The sequence below is a fragment of the Pseudonaja textilis genome, chromosome 5 (assembly GCF_049901715.1).
Source record: "Pseudonaja textilis isolate UNSWEBS1 chromosome 5, rPseTex1.2, whole genome shotgun sequence".
Taxonomy (NCBI): Eukaryota; Metazoa; Chordata; class Lepidosauria; order Squamata; family Elapidae; genus Pseudonaja; species Pseudonaja textilis.
The window spans coordinates 54,479,234-54,503,718 of NC_141994.1; the positions used below are offsets into that span (position 1 = coordinate 54,479,234).

Below are 24,485 nucleotides of genomic sequence, written 5' to 3' on the forward strand. Positions count from 1 at the left end.
TAATGCTCCCTGGAATCTTCTGATTTTCTTTCACCTGTTTTGGAGCTTGTTCAACATGTTCTGGTTCTGATTATTCTGAAATGGTTCCAGGCATTTTTCAGCTCATCATAGTTTCTCAGATCTGGGGAACAGCCACCCAGAAAACAAGGAACTCTTCCAAGAATGACCAGGTTGGCACATACCAAGTGAAAGGCAGAATATTATGGTCATTCAAGAACATTTTGTTGCTGGAACAGAGTTTTGCACACAACTAGATTATTGCCAACTTTATTGGAAGCATAAATGGAATGATTTGGAAGAATAATTGTTAGGCCAAAATGTTTTTATTCTGAAACCCTGGTTCAATTTCACAAATGTCTTTGAGAAAATCCTTTGCTTTTACTATCATTATTTTGCCTGGTCTAAGTTACAAGCTTACCTTCCTTTGTGATATATTTTGATGCGATCACTGGGCTGGAGCAGCTGCCCATTTTTGTACCACTTTCCATCAACATTTTCAGAAATCTCACACTTCAAAGAGAGCTCTTTGCCGAGCCTGATGGTCTGATCTTCCAGTGGATGCAATATCTTCAGTGGCCTCACTTAAGAAATGAGGAATGAAAGACTGCTAGTTTTGCCTTATTACGGGATATTTATTCAGTGACACCAGACTAGATCACATACTTACAAGTCTAGAGTATGGGGCTGGTGTGTGTGTGTGTGTGTGTGTGTGTGTGTGTGTGTGTGGTGCCCTGCTGGCCACCTAATTTTGAACCTTGTAAATGTGCACAAAAAGGAGTGCATGTGCCATTGACACTTGTATAGATTTGGAAATTCTAATATTTATTTACATATCTAAATTTGAAATCACCCATCTTTCTCATAGACGGGTACTAAAATTTTAGTACCTAAAAATGGTACAGAAACTTTAAAAACAGACTAGCGTGGTTAAAAGTTAATTAAAAGGCAGAGGGAGGACTTTCAGGGTGCTAAGGAGCCTCATGGCTGCGTTTCCCAGGCAAGGCTGCCGAATCATGTTTTTCCACCTTTCCAAAAGGCCAGGAGGTTTGAGGCCTGTCCAGGAGTTTAGCAAATTTTAGGAAAGCATTCTCTGTCCAGTTGCTGGGTGGGCATGGCTTAGTTGGTCTCCTACACCATGGCGGGGGGGGGGGCATTTTTGCCCTCCCCAGGTTCTGGAGGCTTTTCTCGAGCCTCCAGGAGGGCAAAAACAGCCTCCCCGGGCTCTGGAGGCTCTCTGGAAACCGGAAACAGGCCCATTTCTGGCCTTCCTGAACTTCCGGGAGGCCCGTTTTTCACACTCCCCGAGCCTCCGCGCGCACCCTGCACTTACCTGCATCCAAAATGGGCTATGTAGGGAACTCCTGGGAGGAGAGGGGAGGGGAGGGGTGGGCAGGGCCAGCCAGGAGTGGGATTTGGGTTTTTTTTTTTTTGAACTACACAGAATCTCAGCTGGGGCTCTCCCAAACCCTCAGCAGCTCACTCCTGGACCTGTCTCACCTAGGGGAGGGAGAATGAGGATGAGAACAATGCCAGATAAAGTTCTCTTCCTGGACTTTGCCAGTCAGAATTTTTTAGCTAATATGCATCTACAACTTACCAACTTTTTAATAGGCTGATATGAGATGAGGAAGTATTATTCTTTAAATATAAAAAATCATTTTTATGTAAACGAGACTCACAATATAACACTTATTTGATGCAATGGGTTATCTGCTCTGTCAGCTTACACTTGTGGGTGGGGTTGTTATTTTAAGCAATTCTAAGTGTTATTTGAATTATTCTTCGCTGTCTTGAATAGCTAACCCATAATTTATTTATGTATTCAAACATCTATGGGACTCAAAATGTTTTCTAATCAAACAAAATCATAAACAATTATTTTTGTTTGGTCTAGTGTTTCAGGCACTAGGTAGAAAGTGGGAGACCAAAAGTTCGAGTCCTACTTTAGCCATGAAAACCAATTGTGTGATCATATGCCATCATTCTCTCTCAGCTCAACCCACCCAGAGGTGGTATTCAGCAGGTTCTGACCAGTTCTGGAGGACCAGTAGTGGAAATTTTGAGTAGTTTGGACAACCGGCAAATACCACCTCTGATTGGAGATTTTACAGTATCCTTCCCCTGAAACGCCCACCAAGCCACACCCACAGAACCGGTAGTAAAAAAATTTCAATCCCACCACTGAACCCACCTCACAGAGTTGTTGTTGTGGGTAAAGTAGGAGGGGAAAGGTGTGTTGGATGTGGTCACTGCCTTGAGTTATTTGTAAAAATAATAAATACAATAAATAAAATGAAAATAAATATAAGGCAGTTTGCTAGATAGCACCTTGTCATTAAACTTTTTTAAGGCCAATGGATTGGGGGTATTCCTTATCTCAGGAGGCATCAGATTCCAATTTTTTTTTGGGGGGGGAGGTGAGGGACAGCCACTTGAGAATATAAAAGATTATCCTCAAATCCCTTAATGTATCCTCCCTCAGAATCATGGGATAGGCCATACCTAGACAGGAAAGATTATCCTAGAGGATAAGCATAGAGGAATTTAAAAGTGATAACGAATATGTTGAATTGGACTCTGAACCAATGTTGGCCTGCAGTACAAATGTTAGATCACTTAATCTGCTGTTGATATGTCAATAGAGAGGCCATCACATTTTGGATCAACTAAAGGTACCACTTTATCTTCAAAGCAGTCAAAGCCTATCCGTGAGGTGACAAGGACGTGCTTATAGTTATTTTTAAAAAAAGGATTCCTGCTAATAAACTAGAAATAAAATCTTCACTCACAACCAACGTCCAGCTTGCCAGCTGATTGTCCTCCAGTTGTCATGACTGAGTAAGTTGCCTTGTCCGCTTTTGTTGCTTCTTCAATAATCAAAGTGTGCTTTTTACCCTCAATTTTAACTTTATATCTTGATTTACTATCAAGAGGCAACTCCACACCATTCTTAAACCTGATGAACAATAACAACAGCCAAAATGGTATAATTAACTTGAAAGCACTTTTACTTAAAAAAGGTATCAAAATCTTTATTTGATTGAAAAAAGCCATCCTTTAAACAAAACAAAACAATACAAAACAAAAGCATGGTCTATGAGACAAATGAAGGAGAGAGAGGGAGAAATCTTGATTATATAGGATCAGGTATAAAGTTGCAGAGTTTAGCTTGGTTTTGGTTTTTAACAAAAAGCACACCAGCATCTGTGACTATGATTAAATTCAAGCAAGCTTGTAGCTGCATGCATATACAAAGGTGCATGGTTTTGACCTATGTTGCACATTTTGCTTTTTTTGATCTCGTCTGCAGAAACCAGAGAATAAGCATGACATTTATCTTTGGTTTTCACTTTCAGAAAAACCATAGTTCTGGTATAGCTGAAAGGATTATTTTGACCATAAGATCCAATCTCCTATCTAATGCAAGAGTTTTACCTTCATTTCCACACTGTTATTAAATTTTACCGTAACCAAGTTTTATTCAATAGCTGTGAAACAAATAGGCAATCAGAAGGGACTCCATATATCCAGAACAGCCCTGGTAGTTCAGTGGTTAGAATGTAGTATTTAGACAAACTCTGCCCACAGCCTAGAGTTTGATCCTGACAGACTTTAAGATTGACTCATTCTTCCATTCTTTTGAGTTGGGAAAATGAAGATCCAGATTGCTGAGGGCAATATGCAAATAATACTTACATTGTAAGCCACTTAGAGTGTGCTATAAAGTGCTACAGCATAGTATGTAAGCCTAAATGCTACTGTTATTGCTGTCCATCTATTTGTAATCCAGCTGCCTAGATTACTAATAATATAAATGTAAATTGAAGCCTTCATTTGGTATGAACCATGTAAGCTCTGTCTTCTTCATTCCTGGGAAATATTCTACACGATGGATGTCAAACTTGAAATGTCACGTGACGTATCATTACTCCCCCCTTTGCTAAACTGGGGATGGGCTTGGCCAGAGCATGATGTATCCAGCCCATGGGCCATGAGTTTGACACCCCTGTACAGAAGCATACAAATTCCTTATTGCTGCATAATTCCAATGGGCATTTTAGTGGGTTTGTTCTACCGTGTTTCTCACAAAATAAAGCCGGGCCTTATTTTTTTTTGACCCCCGAAAAAATGGCTAGGCCGTCTTTTCAGGGGTGACTTAATTTCCACCCCCCTTGCAACCTTGGGTGCGCAGGCAGTGACAGCTTGGATGTTGACCTCGGCGTTGGTGGGGCACTTCGTACCGAGAGACCTTCCACCACCGTTGCTTTCCCTTCTCCCTTGCTGCTGTGGCATTTAGAGCAACGCCACGGTGTTTGGCATAGCCATGTGCAGCTAGCCAGGGCTCCTCCCTGCAACCGGAGCCCGGCAGAGACACTCGGCTTCAGGCACTCCTGTCACCGCCCTTCCCTTTGCCTTCGAAGGTAAAGCCAATTCTTTTAAAAATGACGCCCTACTACAACAAAGCCTCCCCTGCCCGAGAGGGCAGCCCAACCCCACATGGGGAGGTGAATCTCCCAGGTCTGCAGCGCAGGATCAGCCCACCTCAGGAGAAGTGCCCAGCCGCCATCCCTGCCTGGCACTGGACAGAGCATGAAGAGCTTCGCCTGGAGCACCCAGCGCAGATGACAGGTGGGCCCTCCTTCCCGGCAGCAGAGCTCTCACCAAGGCAGCGAGTGCCTCTCTGCCAGACCCTCTGCTCATCCCACCAGGGCCGCACCAGAGCTGTATGGGCTGGGCAGAGCCAGGAAAGCGAGCCATGGGTGTGTGCCCACCTGCCAAGCAAAAGAGCCGGGCCGACCTGAGCTTGGCTTCCTTCCCAAGTCCCTCCAGCGTGAACCTGAAGGGGCCACCGGGAGAGGCTGCCCGAGGCAGTGATAGCGCCCACCCGTCCACGGACAGGGAGGTGAGGTGATGGCAGCGCTGCTTCCCTGGCTGGTGGAGAGAGCCCGAAGCCGCTCGTCCTTTCCACCCCTCGCCCATCCCATCCCGGTGCATCTCCAAATGCATTGGCAGCTCCAAACGCTGCAGCGGAATGGGCATCAGGCAAAGGCACTGGCTCGGTGGGGCTCAGCTTGGAGGAGGACGTGGTGCAGGCTGTTGCCTTGCCTCCTGTCCATGGATGAGTGGGTGCTATCACTGCCTTGGGTGGCCTCTCCTGGTGGCCCCTTCAGGTTTGCGCTGGAGGGACTTGGGAAGGAAGCCAAGCTCAGGTCGGCCTGGCTCTTTTGCTTGGCAGGCGGGCGCGCACCCGCAGCTTGCTTTCCCGGCTCTGCCCAGCCCGCACGGCTCTGGCGCGGCCCTGGCAGGATGAGCGGAGGGTCCATACCGGTAGTAGGATGTCGTTTTTAAAAGAATTGGCTTTTCCTTTGAAGGCAAAGGGAAGGCAGCGACAGGAGCACCTGAAGCCGAGTGTCTTCGCTGGGCTCTGGTTGCAGGGAGGAGCCCTGGCGGGCTGCACGTGGCTGCACCAAACGCATGTGGCTGCGCCAACCGTTGATCTAAACACCACGGCAGCAAGGGAGAAGGGAAAGCAATGGTGGAGGAAGGTCTCCTGATACAAAGTATCCCACCAACTCCAAAGTCAACACAGGCAGCACCATATCCGGGTATGCAACAAAATTACTTCTTAACGGCAAGCTCCCCTGCCCTTCCCCCACCATTTCACATGTTTAATATAGGCCTTAATTTGGGGGGAGGGGCTTAATTTGATTTTATGCCGATAAAACATGCTGGGCCTTCCTATTGGTGGAGGCAGTATTGTTACAGAAACACGGTAATTTAGAAAAGCTTGATGAAAAAATTCATCAGGACAGTTTCCATTTGTCTTCATTCTGTACTGTATGCTTTTGTAAAAGGTTATCAAGGTCCTGAATTGTTTGTCATCTTTGGTGACTTCTGTTTAGCAAGCATTAAAAAACCTTTTTGTTTTTAAATAAATGAGTTTGGTTCATAAGGATCCAATTCAGCTCAGGTTTAAAATATTTATGAAAGAAAGAAGTAAGTGGCCTACCACTTTACGTTTGCATCATCTTCAGACACTTCAACTGATAATTCTATTCTGTCACCAATATAACCATTGGTATCTTCCAGGCCTTTTGTCACTATTACTGGAGGCTCTGAAGGAAGAAAAAGAAAACACATCATGAACAAATGATTACAAAGACTCATTTAAAAAAAACAAAAAACAAGCCACTTATAACAGACACTATAGACACTATAACTTATGCCACCTTTAATGCAATATTAAACACTGAACTAAAGAGGTTCTAGTCATTCAACTAATTTCTCAGAGGTCCTGTTAACTACTGCAGTGATCTTCACTGATTTTTTAAAGGCAGAGCTAATCATACTTGTTCTTCAGAATTCACCCCGTCTCAAAACTTATGTTGAAATCAGCCAACATACCACAGAATATGGTGCAAACGTGATCACTAAGACTCTTTAAAAAAAAAAGCCACTTACAATAGACACTATAGATACCACACACAGAAAAGCGCACACACTGCTAGAGAGAGAAGTTATCTGAAGATGGGCTCCAGCATGAGTCCAAAAACTCAGAAAGCAAAACCTCTGCTCCCATTAACCGACTCAGATTGGATCCTATCCTGGGACACATATATTCGCCTTCTTTCATAAAACAAGCCATTTCTGAAATTTGGTGGTTTCTCTTGCTATAGCTTTCTTTGAATCAGAGAGACCTATATACCATCTAGAAAAGTGAAGTTCTCAGGGATTTCAGAGGCTAATCAGGCATTTAATTTTAGGGTTATACACTTGGATCCATTTTGCATTGGATTCTAAGATCCTCCCCCATTCAACCAGCAATAATGACAGCACTCTGTAGATCTTACTGAAATTTGCCTATTTGTCTGCAAAATGATTGTCTGTTAAATGGGGATAAACCTGAATTTAACTTGCCTGTGTTTAATCTGAAATCTAACATACTGGCATTTATTGAAGTGAGGTTTTTATCAGGGATCCAAGTAACAGACCCAAGTCAATCAAAACTCTGAGGCCTGGAGTTTCCTCAAACTATGAATTTATTAGGAATGTTATATTGGCACAACTGGGGAAAACCTGACTCTGAAAGACCTGAAGTTTGCCCCACTCAAATCAAAACCCAAAGTTCTTGCCCACAGGTCACATGCCCATCACATAGTCCAATCAGGTCACAGTCCCAATTCTGGCTGGCCTCTGTCCATGCCTTTCCAACACCTGGTGGAGCATCCTTGGCTCCCACGGGAAAGAATGTTATTTTGGCTACACATACCCCTAGCTATCTTTATCTCCGCCCCCTCATGTTCCCACAGCTCCAACTGGCCTTGCTGTGGCAGCCCTGAAGATGGTCCTAAAATGGCTTCAGGGCTGACAGTTTGACCGTATTAAAGAAATGGACTGAAGCTTTGAAATAACAACAATGATTCATTACTGTACCTCTAACAAACAATTCAGTTGAGCATTTCTCATCTCCTGCTGTGACATGATAACGGGCATCATCTGTCAGCGAGCAGTTGTTGATAAATAGGATTCTCTCATTACCTTTGTGTTCAAATATGTATCTATGGGAAAATGGCAGATTAACGAAGTTGGAATTATTAGACGATGTAATTATTCTTCAACCTTCAGATCCTAAGTGGGTACTTCACTGTGAAGTGATTGATGCAACAGGAGGTATTCAAAAACACTTACCTAATTAGGTCACTGTGTCTGGCATGCAGGTTCCTTTTTTAAACTGTAGATAGATAGGCTGTGTGCAGTTAGGGATCATAGTAGCAATTTGGAAGTGGGTATATTTATCCCTTTCCTTCTTGCTGTAGTCTTGATAACAATGAGGGATTCCCCCACCCCCAGAGAAAAATGATTCCCTTGTCTCTTCTCCAGCTGATATTTTTTGTACTAAATTCCTCTACTTCCACATGCTTTTTTAGAATTTGGGTCCAAGACTGATGCAAAGACAGATTTAACATTTGGCCTTAAAACTTTCATGGGGAAACATGCAGTGCAAACACAAACTTCAAGAGTTCTGAACACAACAGTGGCTGAAACTCTAGCTGGGGGGAGATGGAAATAACCGTAACAGGAGCCTAGTTCCATTCCTTCACTCTTGAAATATTTTCAAAAGTACAATAATAGCTGGGGCAAAGTAGCTAACATTTCTGGTAGGCCATATGGCTCATGGGATACGTAATAGGATATGGTGCCTTTCACCTTAAGGTCATTGGTTCACATTTGTTTCAGGTCAATAATGACCAAAGCTCATTGCCATCCTGCAGCTGCTCAATAGTCTGGACTTGGTATATTCAGGCCAGTATATTCAGGCCAGAAGAAAGCACTGAAAGAGATACAGACTGTATTTTGGAAGTTGAAATTCTTTCGCACTTGGATCAAAAAGTTAACTTAAAGGACATAGTGGAAGACTATACCTTATGCCACCTTTAATCCAATATTAAACACTGAATGAAAGAGGTTCTAGTCACTCAAACTAATTTCTCACAGGTCCTATTAACTAGCTCATCTTGCTTCCTTGCTTCTTTTCTCCTTCTAGATTTCATTGCTAATTAACAGTGATGGAGAGAACTTCCACAAGAAGAAGGAGCTACTGCAGTGATCTTCACTGATTTTTTTAAAGGCAGAGCTAATCATATTGGTTCTCCAGAATTCACCCCGCCTCAATACTTGTGTTGAAATCAACCAACATACCACAGAATATGGGGCAAACCGTTGGTGGGATTCAAAATTTGTTATTACTGGTTCTGTGGGCGTGGCTCGGTGATATGGCAAGGAAAGGATACTGTAAAATATCCAGTCAGAGGTGGTATTTGCCGGTTCTTTGAACTACTCACAATTTCCGCTACCAGTTGTCCAGACTGGTCAGAACCTGCTGAATACCACCACTGGTGCAAACATTACAGTTCTCTAGAAGCACTTGTCATGGAGAGTGAAGAATACAACAAGTAGATTTAATCTCAAGATGTAGGCAGCCATGCTTTAACAGGTTATTGTCATGTTTTGCTATTAATCATTTCTCATTTCTGGTTATATGACTGAGGCCATTTTTCTCCTATTGGCCACCTCTGATTCCTGGTTCTTTCTAATCAGGCTCTCCCCTTGCCCCAAAGAGCAATATATCCCCACTTCTGCCATGCTTGGCAGACTGGGCTGAAGATCCTTAGATATTGAGGGCTCACAAAGAAGCCCTGGCAAGGAAGCAGTTTTAGTTCTAAGTTCTCATAGTTCTTAATTTTGTTTTTTTTATCAGTTCTCTGATTCCATGAAGCAATCCAAAGGACTATGGAGCTGACAGCTAAGGAATTGCTTTTCTGCATTTAAATTTTTCCCTTTTCTTATCATCTTTCCAATTCCTAGGAAAAAGAAATGGGTGACAAGAGAAGATAGAGAAATAGAAATCTGGGGAAACTGCTCTTTAGCTGTTGGTTCTCTAATCAATTAGCAGCTAAAGAACTGCTGCTTCCCATCTTCTCTTACTAGCCTGAGAATGGGATGACAAGAGAAAGGGGGCATTTTTAACACATGTCTTATGGTCTTGTGGAAGACCACTAGACATGTTCAAAACAAACAAATAAACAAACAATAGCCAGCTTCAAATATTGCATGTGAGAAAAGTACCGCAGGATGAAGCTTGGAGGCTCTCTAACCTCAACCAATTCTGCTCTATTTCACATTCAGCTATCAGATAATTAATTTAAATTTATCCACTGAAGACCACTAAATATGTGTCCATATTCTTCAAGATGGTCTCCACGATGGATGGCTTCTCCCTGGTAAAGTCTAGTGGTGGCAAAGGTCATAAAGTGGCTGTATTTACTATATTAATTAAATTCAAATATTACTTGATTAAAAGCTGGTTTACTAAAAGAAATAGTGGGATAGATGCTTACAGGAGCCTCTGCTTCCCATTATCCTTTTGAGTTATACCTTCCTGTTTATTTTTCTCTCTATAGCAACAAGTAATAGATTGCATATGATTCTCAAACCATTTGTTTAGCCCCCAGAGTCCTAGGCCTCAGAGATTATTGACATTAACTTGCAAACTGCACACTAAATGAGGTAGTTTCCTATAGATTTCAAGATAAATGCTTAACACAACCATGCTCAAATAAATACCCTCCTTACCACTACCTGTCTAAACAAACATTTTAAAAAATCCCTTCCAAATGTATTAATTCTACTTTGCTGCCATGGTATCATCTCATTATTGCCCATGTCATCCAGACTGGGGTAATCTATGATGCTGAGAGAGCCAGTGAAGTATAGGGAGCAAGAGTAATGTAGGTGCAGTCGCCCTCAACTTTTGGGGCACCAGGGACCATTTTTGTGGAGAGACATTTTTCCGTCGACCGGAAAGGACATGGTTTCATGTGCTGCCTGCATCCTGCAGATGAGGCTTCACTTATTTGTGTTGCTCAATTTCTGGCATACCATGGACTAGTACCGGTCCATGGATTGGGAGTTGGAGACCCCTGGTGGAAAAGATGCAAACTATGAGCAAGGAGACCTAAGGTCAGAGGTGGTATTCAGCAGTTCTGACCAGTTCTGGAGAACTGGTAGCAGAAAGTTTGAGTAGTTCGGAGAACAGGCAAATACCACCTCTGACTGGCCCCACCCCCATCTATTCTCTGCCTCCCAAGTCCCAGCCGATTGGCTGGATCTTCTTTTGTTCCCCTTTACAGGACAACAGAGCTGGAAAGCAGGTTAGTTGACTGGTGAAGGGAATGGGGATTTTGCAGCAACCTTCCCCTGCCATACCCACCAAGCCACACCCACAGAACAAGTAGTAAAAAAATTTGAATCCCACCACTGCCCAAGATGACTAGGAGTAAGGAGACCCTTAAGAATGGAAGTCAGCTGAGAGACTTTGGACCAGTCACTCTCTTCCAGTTTTAGTGTGGAAAGTTGAGAAAACATCCCAGAAGCAGACAATGGCAAACCATTTCCATGATATTGCAAAAAAAAAAAAACACACCTCAATGGACCCATCCAGAAAATCACCAGGAGTCAAAACTGATTTCAAATCAAACCAAATAGATAAATAAAATTTAAAACTGCGTAGTAAATAAATAAAGCCATGGTCCTAGGCCACCAAGATGGCTTGTCCCTAGGCCCATTTATTCATAAATGTCTTTTCTCTAATGCTTAATAGGCAACCTTGGTTACATCACTATTAGAATAGGAATAAGAAAGGTTCTTCATACTTAAGTCAATGCACATACTTACTTTCCACTTGGTCGTATTTCTTGGCCATTTTTATACCACTTCAGTTCAATTGTTGGATCAGCCAGCTCCACGGCAAACCTTACTCTACCTCCTTTGTCCACTTGATAAGCAGGATCCAGAATCTTAGAAAAGGCTGTTGAGTGAAAAAAGATAATGGCCACTGACAGTAAAAGAAAAAAAAAAGACTTTGGAAAGCAAAATGTGATATTTAACTTCACAAAATCTAAACTTCACAAAATCTAAATCTAAATTATAGGTGATTTTCAAATATATATATATATATATTTGATATATATATATATATATATATATATATATATATGTATTTATATATATATATGTATATGTATATGTATTATTATAATAGAGTTTCCACATCTGACCTGCAAATCTTATAGCAAAGAAAAACAAACAACCTCACTTCTGTATTTTTGCAGCCACTACATGCAGTAGTCCTATACTAGATAAAAATGAATTAACATTGCCTCCCCAAAACTCAGTTTGGACAGGGACAGGGAAGGAAGGATCCCGATTTCCCCAAGTTATTGCAATTGTACATTTTGGTATTTCAGTGCCTCTTTCTACATAATTAGCTCCATTTCAAATATGTGGAGCTCTGGAGATCTAGTCTTAACTCTATTTTGTCTAGTACGAAATGGTTTGAAAACAAAGGGAAAGACCCATGGCAGATTTGGGAAGCATACTAAGATAATGATATAGATCTGCCCTGTACTTCCCTTTTATTCTCATATATTCAGAGAAATATGTGAAGGAGAAACTGTTGAGTTGTCATTGATAATGGAGTTGGATTCTTAAACTGATAATGTACATCAGGGGTGTCAACCTCGATTTTATTGGGGACCCAGGTGGGCATGTCCAGCTCAACATCACTCATGTCAGCGGTGCCTGTGGTGGCCCAAGTGCTCTGCCAGCAAAAATGGAGCTCAGGAGGACCTCCCCCCAAGCTCCATTTTCACTGGCAGAGGCATCATGGGCAAGTCCTTCATTGTTTCCAGGGCAGCCCCACGGGCCAGATCTAAACATCCTGTGATCCGGCCCTTGGGCCATGAGTTTGACACCCCTGATGTACATGAAGACCAACTTTGTTTTATTTGGTAAAAAGAAATTGAGTTGATTAATTAAAACCAATTCCTTTCTGAAAGCTTTAATGCAGGGGTGGGATTCAATTTTTTTTAACAACCGGCTCTGTGGGCATGGCTTAGTTGGTGGGCCTGGCTTGCTGGTCATGTGATCGGGTGGATGTGGCCTGGTGGTCATGTTATTGGCTGGGTGTGGCCAACTCAATATCAGTCACATCGAGGCACGTATCTCCTCGCCTGGCCTCTCATGACTGCAGGGATCCTGCAACAGTCATAAGTGTGAAAAATAGTCATAAGACACTTTTTTCAGTGCCATTGTAACTTTGAATGGTCACTCCATACAAGCAAAGTACCAGCAAAGGAGGGGGAAAAAACTCCAGAGAAGTTCCTGAGACAGGAAGTCTAGTCCTACCAAGAATGTAATAAGGGTTAACGGAGAGGCAGTTTCTGTAAGTAACAGCAGAATGTTTCCTTCCTGCCTTCCTTACAGGATTAGGCCAGTAATTTCTTCTAACAACCAGTTCTCTGAACTGCTTAGAATGTTAACAGCCGGTTCTAGTGAATAGGTGTGAACTGGTAGAATCCCACCCCTGCTTTAATGGAAGATTTGGGGGGGGAGGGGATTCCTGGGGGAAGAATGATACAACTTTCCCAAGCAATTAATACCTGCACTCTTCTTTTCTTCCCTCCGAGTGCGCTTCAGACGTTTCAGCATACCCCTCAAGTCAGTAATTCCATACTGAAATGCAATCTTCTCATAGTCATTGGGATTTGCATTCTTCAGGAGTTCCCACACGTCTACTTCTGGCTCTTCTGGTTCCTGTTTAAATTCCCTAATCAGGAACAAAGGTTTAAAAAAACAAAAGAAAGAAGAAAAGGGATGTGGCCTGGATTAATGAGATCTTGTATATTGTGAACGTCGCAGCTGGAAATCAAATCCAAGGAAGACTATGTCTGAAATGCTTTAGCTAGGCTTAGGAATGGGTTGGTTAAATGTTTGGTTATATGGTTAAAGATCTTAATAGCAGAAAGGAAGAGTATAGCAGGATACATACTTACCCCATGTCTTCAGTGGGCAGTACATTACAGATCTTCAGTTAGCTCTTTGAACTGAAACCTATGCATTTTCACAAGAATGAAACTAGAAGTCTGCACTGTGCATTGTCTGAAAACTGTGAGATATACTAGAAACAGGAAATGTTAAAGTGTCTGGGATTAACAACAAATGGATTAGTTGGGTCAGGAATTAAATATGGAAAACTTCTATTAATATTTTAGTCTGAAACCTAATGAGATGTCATTTTCCGACCTACAGAAAGGATGTTAGTTAATGATGTCCTTCATTCTAAGGACATCGCTATCATGATTAGATTGCTTTTCCCTGCCATATTAAGATTTTTGCAAGGATGGACTGGTGAAATCGTCATGGAAGGCAGACACATTCAGGAGAATTCTGTCTATTAGGCATAGTTTTTGAGTATCATCAGAAGTGTAATTCTGAAGTTTAGTGTTTCTATATTTCAAGATTACTTTTACCACATAATTTTACTTAAATTAACCTAGGGTAAAAAAAAAGTGGCCCATCAAATTTGCTTTGAAATTAGTCTTCTACAACCTGAATTTTTCCAGAGGTTTTTCTAGATGTTCCAGAATTCCAAGTCACCATGGAGGTCAAAGTCCAACACATCTGGATAATACCAGGTCAACAAAAGATTGATTTTAGACTCTTCTTAATTTTTAGTGTAGTGTGATCCTAATATAATTGGAACATCTTAAAGAAATGTCCTCGGATACAATACTTGCACATAGGAAAATTAAATTTCATAACATGAAAACTTATTCATACATCTTATGCTGATCTTACACACTAATTAAAAGAGAAGTGAAATGAATTACATTGTGTTGGAATAAACATTTCTCCAAATAAAAGTTACTGGAAAAAATTCTTTTTTGTTTATTACTTCAAAAGATTATTTTGTATTTAAAAGATGGTAAGAATGACTGTAGCTGATATTATCATACCACATTGCAGAAAAACCTTATGTTCTTTTAATATAACAACATAGTAAGTCAATGTCTATTGCAATTCTACACAATCACCTTTTCAATATATTGGAAAACTGGAACCAGCTAAAAATATTAGGACAATTAAATTATGGTGTTAACATTTATGATAGTGACTTTATTTACTGCTTATTTGTTTATTACAACTAGAATTTGCTGAGCTTGGCGACTTGATGGAACACTGCAGTATCTTCCCAAAGGTCATATCAAAATATAAGCATCTTGTGGAACTTGCATACATTCAAGAGGCATTTTTTCATTCCACTACTTTGGCTGTGTTTTCTAGCTATGAAAGCTACCAGCCAGCCACCCACCTCCATCAACAGGAATCAAGATAAGGATGTGCACCTTTATTTTTGTAAATAATAAGATGCATCCTGATTTTCAAACCATAATAAGAAAGTGTTTTTCAGTCTCTTCATTTAATTAAAGATGATGCTTCCATCAGGATTTGTTCAGTAGTTCAACAAAGAACATCTATTTCAATTTTATTTCATAGATGAAAATACTGGTTGGGTATATAACAAGGTGGATCTTTCATTTGTTTTAGACAAATCTCTAGCAAGTGATGCAGCTTTTTCCCTCTTCCCATAAAATATTTTGTTAAGCGTAGTCTGATTTTGTTTAAAAAAAGTAGAAGTCATTAAAATATGTGTAAAACTATTTTAGTCATTTAGATTTTTTAAAAATCCTCAAATGTCATTTACAACCACATTCATTACAACCAAATTTCTAAATCTACTTAGCTTCTAATATCTTTTTTTCTCCAGAGAGTGTGATAATATATATATATTTTCTTAAGTTTTCGTGGGTATTTATATATATGGTATTCAGCTTTGTTCGAGTATTTTCCCACGTGATTATAGTTGTGCTTTTAAACTTGTAGCAACATTTCGGTAGAATCTCATCTGCCATCATCAGGCTTCTGTATTGTGTTTGTCTGTGAGTCAGACTTTTACAGCCTTTTCTGTTTTAAATTTGGTGCTAGCCTACTGCTGTGCCAAAATGGTTTTTTCTTCATCCTGATTGGTTGGGAGTCTTGGTCTGTGTTTATCGGTCTTGGAGTTTGCTGTGTTCTGCTTGAATATCTTCTGTCTGTTTTGTAGCATTTTTTTGTCTTGATTGGCTGGCAACATTGTGTTTCCTGTATTGGAGGCTTTTAGTGTGGCTTGGCTCTGAGTAAACAGACGGGTATCATTTATTAGCAAGCTAGGTTTCATTTGGGTGCCTAGTTGGGGTTTGTTTGAGCTGGAGGTATCAGGGGGAGTCTGTTTGTGCCCAGGTGTTTGCCTGGCTTGTGGTGTGGAGATTTTTTTGTTTGAGAGTGCAGGTTTCCAGATAATTGACAGTCTGGTAGAATCATCTCTTCTATTCATGCTTTCAGGTCTTTTTTCAATCTCTATGGCTTCTCTGATAATTCTGTAGCTGGAGTTTTCTATAGTGGCTAGGGTTTTGGTGCTATTGAAGTCGATGCTATGACCTGTGGCTTTCATGTGTTGGACTAGTGAGGAAGTGTGTTCTAGCCTTTTTACTACATTTTTGTGTTCATCTAGGCGGGTACTTATTCTTCTATTGGTCTCTCCAATGTACGTGGCAGGGCATGATGCACAGGGGACTTTATATATGCCTTGGTTTTCCAGGTCAATTTTATCTTTGGGGTTTACTTGGAGCCAAGCCGCACTAAAAGCCTCCAATACAGGAAACACAATGTTGCCACCTAGACCTACATACCTGTACCCGTGAAAATCTATGAAACACACACACACACACACACACACACACACACACAGTTAGATACATATCCAGCTGCCTTTGAAATTTAGTTGATTACATTACCACTGATAGTTTAATCTAGAATTTGGCCACTATTTGATGCAAGGCAAAGGCTCAGATTTCACAAATGCAGTTATGCATTTGTCTAATAGCCAGGTTATTGATTGTTGACACAGACTATAATGTAATCTGACATCATGACAGATGCAAAAGATCAGGTCCACATGTTAAGGTCCATGTTAAGCCAGGGCTGTCAAACTCATGGCCCGTGTCCGATTTAGCAAAGGGGGGAACATTCATAATATGTCACGTGATGTGATGATGCAAGATTGTCATCCCTGAGTTAAGCTGATTGATTGCTACTCATGCCTATGCACAGGAATATTCTCAATGAATGGTTAGCACCTGCTAGGAGTTAGACAGGGAACAACAATGGATTTCAAGCAGGGGTAGGCTGCTGAGGATTCTCAGGGGTTCAGGAGATCCTCTACCTAAAATTCTGTGAAGTTTGGAGAACCTCAAAATCCCACTCCTGGCTGACCCCACTCACCCTGCCCCTCCTCTCCCTGGAGTCCCCACATGGCCCATTTTGGATGCAGATAAGTGCAGGGCAAGCAAAGAGTCTCAGGGAGGGTGAGAAATGGGCCTCACGGAAGTTCAGAAAAGCCAGAAATGGGCCAGTTGAAAAGAAGGCTTCAAGTAGGGTATTGATTGATAAATCAATTTTAAAAATTAGACAAATTATTTTTTAGGAAGTGAGGATAACTGCATCATTTGCTAGAGATCTGTTTTAAAAAGTAATTAGCTAATTTAAGCAAAATTTGATTATGCTTAGACCGGAAGTAGATGGCTATTTCAATGCTCTTCTTGATTTCGGTATCCTACCCCTGGTGACGGAAGTTTCATTTTTAATATTTAAGTGAAGACCTTAGTTTCACGTCAAAGCATTACTACTCTATCAACATAGCAATACATTTCTATACATTGATACAGAGACATTTATATTCATATGCAACAAAATGAATATTATCCCAAGTCATCATTTCACACTATCACAAACTCCAATGAAAGGGTTTTCCATGCATTAAGTTGCATCTTAGTAGGAAACCACAAAATTACTTAGTAGTAAAGCCAAGCATATGAAATATACATATGGAAAGAGAAAGAGAAAGAAAAAAATGAAGACCTGGCAGGAACAAATAAAAAAAAAAAAGGTGGGTTTACCTTTTTAAATAATTTATTGGAGAACAGTATCTGCTATGGTTCAGAATCAAACACTGCCTATTCCATATGTGTGTTTTATTTAATTTTATTTAACAGGCAGTGTTGGAATCAGTTTAGGTATACAGGCACTTCTCGATTTACAAGTTTGTTTAGTGACCATTCAAAGTTACAACGGCATTGAAAAAAGTGACTTATGACCAATTTTCACACTTACAACCATTGCAGCATCTCCACGGTCATGGGATCAAAATTCAGGCATTTGACAACTGGCTCATATTGATGATGGTTGCAGTATCCTGGGGTCATGCGATCACCTTTTGTGACCTCCTGACAAGCAAAGTCAACGGGGAAGCCAGATTCACTTAAAAAACTGTGTTACTAACTTAAAAACTTCAGTGATTCACTTGAAAACTGAGGCAAGGAAGGTTGTAAAATGGAAGAAAGTTCACTTAACAACTGTCTCATTTAGCAACAGAAATGTTGGGCTCAATTGTGGTCATAAGTCAAAGACTACCTATAAAGTTAAGGCACGAGAATAGAAACCAGCAGGCTGTGAATTCTAGTTTTGCTTTAGGTGCAAAGCTGGCTGGGTGATCATGGGCCTGTCACTTTCTCTCATCCCTAGGAAGGAGGCAATGGCAAGTGGCTCCTGAAATTGTCAAGAAAACTTCAGGGACTTATCCAGCCAGTCAACATGAACGTAAAACACAAAATAAAATAATTCAATTTATCTACCCTCCTTCTCCAAGTGACTCCCAATGGCTCACAATATAATAAAAACTGTGGTGGCGCAGTGGCTAGAATGTAGTATTCCAGGCTAACTCTGCTCATTGCTAGAAGTTTGATTCCTTCAATCCTGACTGGCTGAAGGTTGACTCAGCCTTCCACCCTTCCAAAGTCAGTAAAATGAGGACCCAGATTGTTGGGGGAAACATGCTGACTCTGTAAACCACTTAAAGAGTCCTGTAAAGCAGAATGAAGCAGTATAAATGTCTAAGAGCTATTTCTATTGCTAATCCCATTAGAAAGAAAATAAAAGAAATGAAGGATCCTTGGTGGTCTCTGAGCTTGGATGTTTTCTTGCAGGCTTTCATTACCAAAATTAGGTAACATTATCAATGCTACTAAGGAGTGGAGTTTGGTCTCAGTTTATGTTCTAATGGTTTGCCCTGTCAATGTTGGTCAAAATTGTCATGGAGCTTCTTTGTTTGGGCTGTTTGCTGTTGGCTTCTTTGGCAATTCCTTGATTGGGTTATTGTTTACTTGATTTTTGGTCTGATGTTAATACTACAAGTACTCTCCTTTATTAACAAAGGAAACGTTGTAGGAAACTATATGTACCACTTTCACCATGTAGATGGGTAAATTTGAAATGGGATCTCAGTCTTGAACCTTAACTATTATTGTTTTTGTAGCCTATTGAGGAGAATAAGGTGTGGAAAACCAAAACCATATAGAACTATAAAAATACAAACAAATGTCTGAAGACTTGTTCATATTGTTAATCATATCTCAGCTGACATCTTCTTGGATTATTTTAATTTAAAAAAAAATGTTTCCCTGCATCTTGTTTTATAATACCTTCTCAAATTCCAGAGAGATGCTTAAGTTTACAGTCACACCATGGAAGCATTTACAATTAGAACACAGTAAATCATTTTGTAGCATTATAGCAGAAAGCAAATTCTCAAGAGCAGTTTAATTTTCTTTAAAATAAAAATTCCATACCAGGATCATTTGTTTGAATTTCTCATTCCACTTACGGGGGTGGGGGTGAGGTTGGGGAAGCATGCAAGACAAAACACACAGAACCCTCATCCAATGTTATACTTTAACTTATCTGAGACACTTCAATGTTATTATTAAAGCATAATATGGTATCAACTGTAAGAAATAGCATTATATTCTAGGATTTCACTCGTTTCTTGTCAATGTGCTGACTTAAATTTAAGCATGCGTTGTTCTTTTGAGAACTCAGCTTTTGTAAAATAAGGAAAAAGTTATAACATTTTCTGAATGTATTAACTCTACACCTGAAATTTTCTGTGCACGAACTGAACCATTTTGAATAAACATTTCTCCATCACTTGGTTCTCACCTACGTTTCAGGAGACCACTAAAGTCAAGTTCTCCTGCATCCTCTTGTCCTTCACCACTGTTATTAATAAACAAACAAACAAACAAAAACAAATAAACAAACAAAAAAGATCAAGTCTTCATTTAATATGCAGAAAGTCAAACAACACATGTTGCATATATCCTAGCTGCCCTCCCAATGCAATATATATGCAAACACACAAAGAAAAATATTATGTCAACACAAACTTGTATTCTTTTTCACAGGATTTACAATTTCTGTAACAAGCACTTGTGAAACGTGAACACAAAGATTTGCATTGCTCCAGGTTATACCTGTTCAGGCAAATTCTTGTAAATAGAATCATAAATTTGCCCCAATGTGTTATGTGTTTGTGTAACACAAACGTGTTTTTAAGGTGAGTTAGCACACAGGGCTTTCTTTTAACAGCTTCCAGTGTGCATACCTAAAAATGCATCAATAAATAAAATAAAGGGCTTATGCTGAACTCAGCTTTAATGTAAATCAAATACTTGCATTATTATTTGTGCTGTACAAAACAATGCAAAATTCTATGAAATAAGTTAAGTTTCTTTTAAAACTAGTTAGCAAGGAGAACCTGAGAATCTGAGATCCTATCTCGCATGCATTATGTGTTGCATGATTTTAAAGATGGGAAGCCATAGGGAAAGATAGTTAAAAATAGAGAAATGGATGTTTAGAACATATTGAGCATTAACACTATCACTGAAATATTTATAAATAGGATTTAATGTGTTTGGCACTGAATTCAAGAGCTTGAAACCAGCAGGCTTACCTCTTTAGGCAATGACTGGGAAAAAACGTAAACCAGTGTATAATTTAAAAAAGGGGGAGGGGGAGCTAGGTTGTTGTTTTTTTGTCTGTGTGGGAATAGGGAATTATCTCTTCCTATTGCATGGCTATAGGAAAAGAAAAGGCCTTATGCTCTCTTCCCTTAAATATATTTATTCAGCCTATACACGGAATATATATTAAGGAAGCTGGATTGGAAAAAGTTGAGTGTGGTTTTAAAACTGGAGGAATAAATGTTAATAATCTGCATTTTACTAATGACACTACTCAGATAGCTGAAAATGCAAAGGATTGGCAAGCTCTAGCAATAAAAAATCACAGTGAAAATAGTAATTAAATTTAAAGAAGATAGTAATTAAATTTAAAGAGGACCAAACTAATGACAACAGGTACAACAACAGCCATACTTAGAATTGACAGAGAAGATATTGAAGCTTTTAGGACCAAACATCAACAGTAAATGAATAAGCAGTCAAGAAATAAACACAGGCTAGTACTTGGCAGAACAACCATGAAGAGCATGGAAAGGCATTCATATGCCAGGATATGTCTATGTCTACAAAGTTCAGAATAATGCAGGCAGTGGTATTCACAGTGACCTTCTATGGAAGTGAAGTTGGACTTTGAAGAAGCAGCATAGAAAAAGTGTTGACACTTTGGAGATCTGGTGTTGAGAATACCATGGACAATCCAAAAACAAACAAACAAATAGATCAACCCAAAGTTCTACCTTGAGACACAAAAGACCAGGCTATTCTATTTCACATGAAGACTTAGCTCTCTCTAATGCTGGGAAAGTGAAAGAAAAAGGAAGAGGAAAACCAATGATAAAATGGGTGGGCTTAGTAACAGCAGCAATGGGGACATCCTTGGAAGATCTGAAAGCCAGGTTAGCGATAGATTGTCAAGGAGAAAATGTATTTCTGTGGCTGCTAAAAGTCAACATTGACTTGAAGGCATATAATCAATCAATCACACAGCTAAAACTTTCTATTCCTTTGTACCAATGTACAGGTAACCTGCATTTTTTCTGATATCTGTTTATTTCTCTTCCACCACATCAATTCCAACATCAAACCTCAAAGTCACCAGAAATAATGCTAGATGGAGAACAAATGAAATTGAGTAGATATGTCTTTTTAAAAAATTGACATCACAATTTGTACTTTCCTTAAACAGAATTTTATATATCTGCTTATTTAAAAAAAATAGGAAAAGTTAATATGGTGTTGAGGATATCATTAATCATTTTTGGGAGGCTGGGTATAAAAGCTCTTTTTATATTTTATAAAAGCATTTTTTTTCAACTGCATTGCCCTATTAAAAATGAATGCCAATCAGTCCTTTGAGATTGTCCTTTGAGATTGTCTAGATCAGAAAACAGTTTCCTGCCTAAGCAGGGGGTTGGACTAGAAGACCTCCAAGATCCCTTCCAACTCTGTTATTCTATTCTATTCTATTCTCTTCTATTCTATTCTCTTCTATTCTATTCTATTCTATTCTATTCTATTCGAACTAGAACTATGCTTTCTTGAGATAGGCTATGTTCAAAGAATGTATACAAGTGTGAGTGTGTTTTCCCTTCCCTCCCTCTTATATCACAAGGAATCAGGGAAAAGCCAGGCTGAGTCTCTTCTTGATACATAACTTTCTCCTTTCTAGGATTCAAGGCCTGCGTTTAAACTTTTTGTTTTTGTAATGGTTTCAGAATATTTTCCTCAAAGTCATCTTCTTAGAACCTTACGATCCTTGTCTTAGAACCTGAATATTGGACAGAAAAAGAAATAGAGACGCTTCAAGTTCATGCAGAATTAAATGCTTGAATGTCTGAAGATGTATGAGTCCTTCTGACTGAGTAAAGGAGCCAGGAGGTCTTCATGGGGTTGGATAGAATATAGTTATAGTCAACAAAGGATTCAGCTGCTCAGATGTATTTATAATAACAAGAGACTCGTGGTCCAATACCTGAGAGCCAGTTTGGAATAGTGGTGAAGTCATGAGGCTAGAAATCAGGAGGTTGTGAGTTCTAGTTCCACCTTAGCAGAGGTGGTATTCAGCAGGTTCTAACCAGTTCTGGAGAACCGGCAGTGGAAATTTTGAGTAGTTTGGAGACCCGGCAAATACCACCTCTGACTAGAGATTTTACAGTATCCTTCTTCTGCTACACCCACCAAGCCATGCCCATAGAACTGGTAGTAAAATTTTTTGAATCCCACCACTGCACCTTAGGCACAAAGCCAACTGGATGACCTTAGGCCAATAACTTTCTCTCAGCCCCAAGAAGGAGGCAATGGCAAATAACTTCTGAAAAACCTGGCTAAGAAAAGTGCAGGGATTTGCCCAGGCAGTTTCCAAGAATCAGACATGACTGAACAGAATTTTTAAAAAATAGTCCAAAAGTAACAATACTTTGAAAAACTGTAAAATGCTATATAGAAAATGTAATCAGGATTAGTTTGTTCAAATATTCATAATATTTAGCTTTCCCTTCCTCCCCATCTCTGTGCTATTCCTCCCCATCTTTAGTTATAACTTGCATTTAATTGCAATTTTAATGTGATTTTATATATAAAAATAATACGTCTTCTTTGTGGCAACATATTTTAAAAAAGCTATTAAGTCTGAATAATTCTGAGATATGGGGTGCCTTATATGTGGTGCATCTAAGTGATCTTAATCCATAAAAGGTCATTTCACAAGTCAGAGTCTTGATTGTTTTTTACTTTACATTTAATTAAGCTGTCTGTAAGGTTAAATCTCACAATCTTGTTCTAATGGGTAACAGCTGGTCAGGATCTGAAGCACTTCTCTCAACTGCTTCTTAAGTGAAGGAAATGTAAGATCCACAACTGATTTACACTCTTGTCACCAGTTCTTTTTTATTTAATATGTTCAAGGTGACCAGTCTATCTAGGTAAGGTTGGTCAAAAAAGACCATATAAAATTAGTTGGCAGAACGAATTAGTTCTTCTTGCTTTCTTGACTTAGTATCAATCTGCGTGTAAGTATCTGGCCTCACTGGAGGCCACTCAATGAAGTGGAAAACATCAAAGGAAAGGGGATTATAGGAACTTTCTATATCTGGAGCAGATCCCCTAAATTTCTCACCCTAAATCTATAAAAGTTGTGGAACTCACAGTCAGATAATTACAGAAGGCACTAATAACATTTAAAAGCTCTGAGTTATATTACCATACATGCTGTTTGATCTGATCTTATAGTTCATGTTTTTCAATTGCTTCGTGAAGAATTTGAAGTTGCTTAAGATGTTGGAGCCTTTCCCATTTCTCAGACAAAAAGCAAACATCCAGACAAGCCCACATGTCCATAATTACAAACTTCTTCCTCACAGCAGCATTCCTGCTGCCAAATTGCAGTAGAGAATTTTGCAGTTTCTGGAAGTTGTAGTGATGTGGACTTTAATTCTTTCCAATTTTCCTGCTCCAGACGATGTCTCTCTGCTAATATTAGCAACAGAGAAGTAGTGATCTCTACCTAAAATTAAGGTGACCAATATTGGAACAAAAAGGTCAGGTAAAGGGTTTTGTAGGGGACAATCAGAGTAGCCACCGATTTTAGCTTTGTTTGAATCTACTTCCTGCAAAGGGTGTTAAAAGAGACTGTAACTTGTGTGATGTTTTCAATACCTTTTACTGAAGGAGTTTTCAAGATCTTTTAAAATTACCTTCTTTTGAATGCAGACCGGATATCTAATGACTGCGTAGGTCCTGTTTCTAAAAAATAAAATAAAAAATAAAGTTTTAATTCTTGACATTTTTCAAGGATAAAACCTGGGCAGAGAGTGACTGTGTGATATATGACATTTATTTGATTTAGAATGTGGTATGTTCAGTCAATGCTGTGTACAGCTCAAGTAATCATGTATGCACAGAGGTGAACAGAATCCTATTGGCAAGTGACAAAAGGATCTAACTCTTGGCAGTATTATAAACTTCTTTGCAATTCATTATTCAGAATGGTTTACCTGAAATGATAAATATTAAAAGTAATAAAAGAGATCCTTCATAAAATGAAAGCAATTTTGCAAACCTGTATCTGCAATATAATCAAATATAATAATCAAGGAAATTATGTAGGGAAGAGGCAAAGAGAGAGCAAGTCAGAGAGATAAATAAGAATGTGTGGTCCCCTGATTAAAGTGTAAGACTAACAATAGG

General features: G+C 39.6%; 1 protein-coding gene across 28 annotated transcripts in view; it reads right to left on the minus strand.

Annotated features, from left to right (window-relative positions):
- MYBPC1 (myosin binding protein C1) overlaps positions 1–24,485 on the minus strand; it is a 95,610-nt gene that overhangs the window by 30,924 nt on the left and 40,201 nt on the right. For all 28 annotated transcript variants that reach the window (XM_087934923.1, XM_087934921.1, XM_087934919.1 and 25 more), the window contains 8 exons: positions 23,993–24,041; positions 19,495–19,551; positions 13,002–13,168; positions 11,236–11,368; positions 7,435–7,559; positions 6,011–6,116; positions 2,790–2,956; positions 419–581 (listed from right to left, as the gene is read on the minus strand). In XM_087934923.1, the coding sequence (XP_087791049.1) occupies positions 419–581; positions 2,790–2,956; positions 6,011–6,116; positions 7,435–7,559; positions 11,236–11,368; positions 13,002–13,168; positions 19,495–19,551; positions 23,993–24,041 (967 nt within the window). The remainder of the gene's footprint in view (positions 1–418; positions 582–2,789; positions 2,957–6,010; positions 6,117–7,434; positions 7,560–11,235; positions 11,369–13,001; positions 13,169–19,494; positions 19,552–23,992; positions 24,042–24,485) is intronic.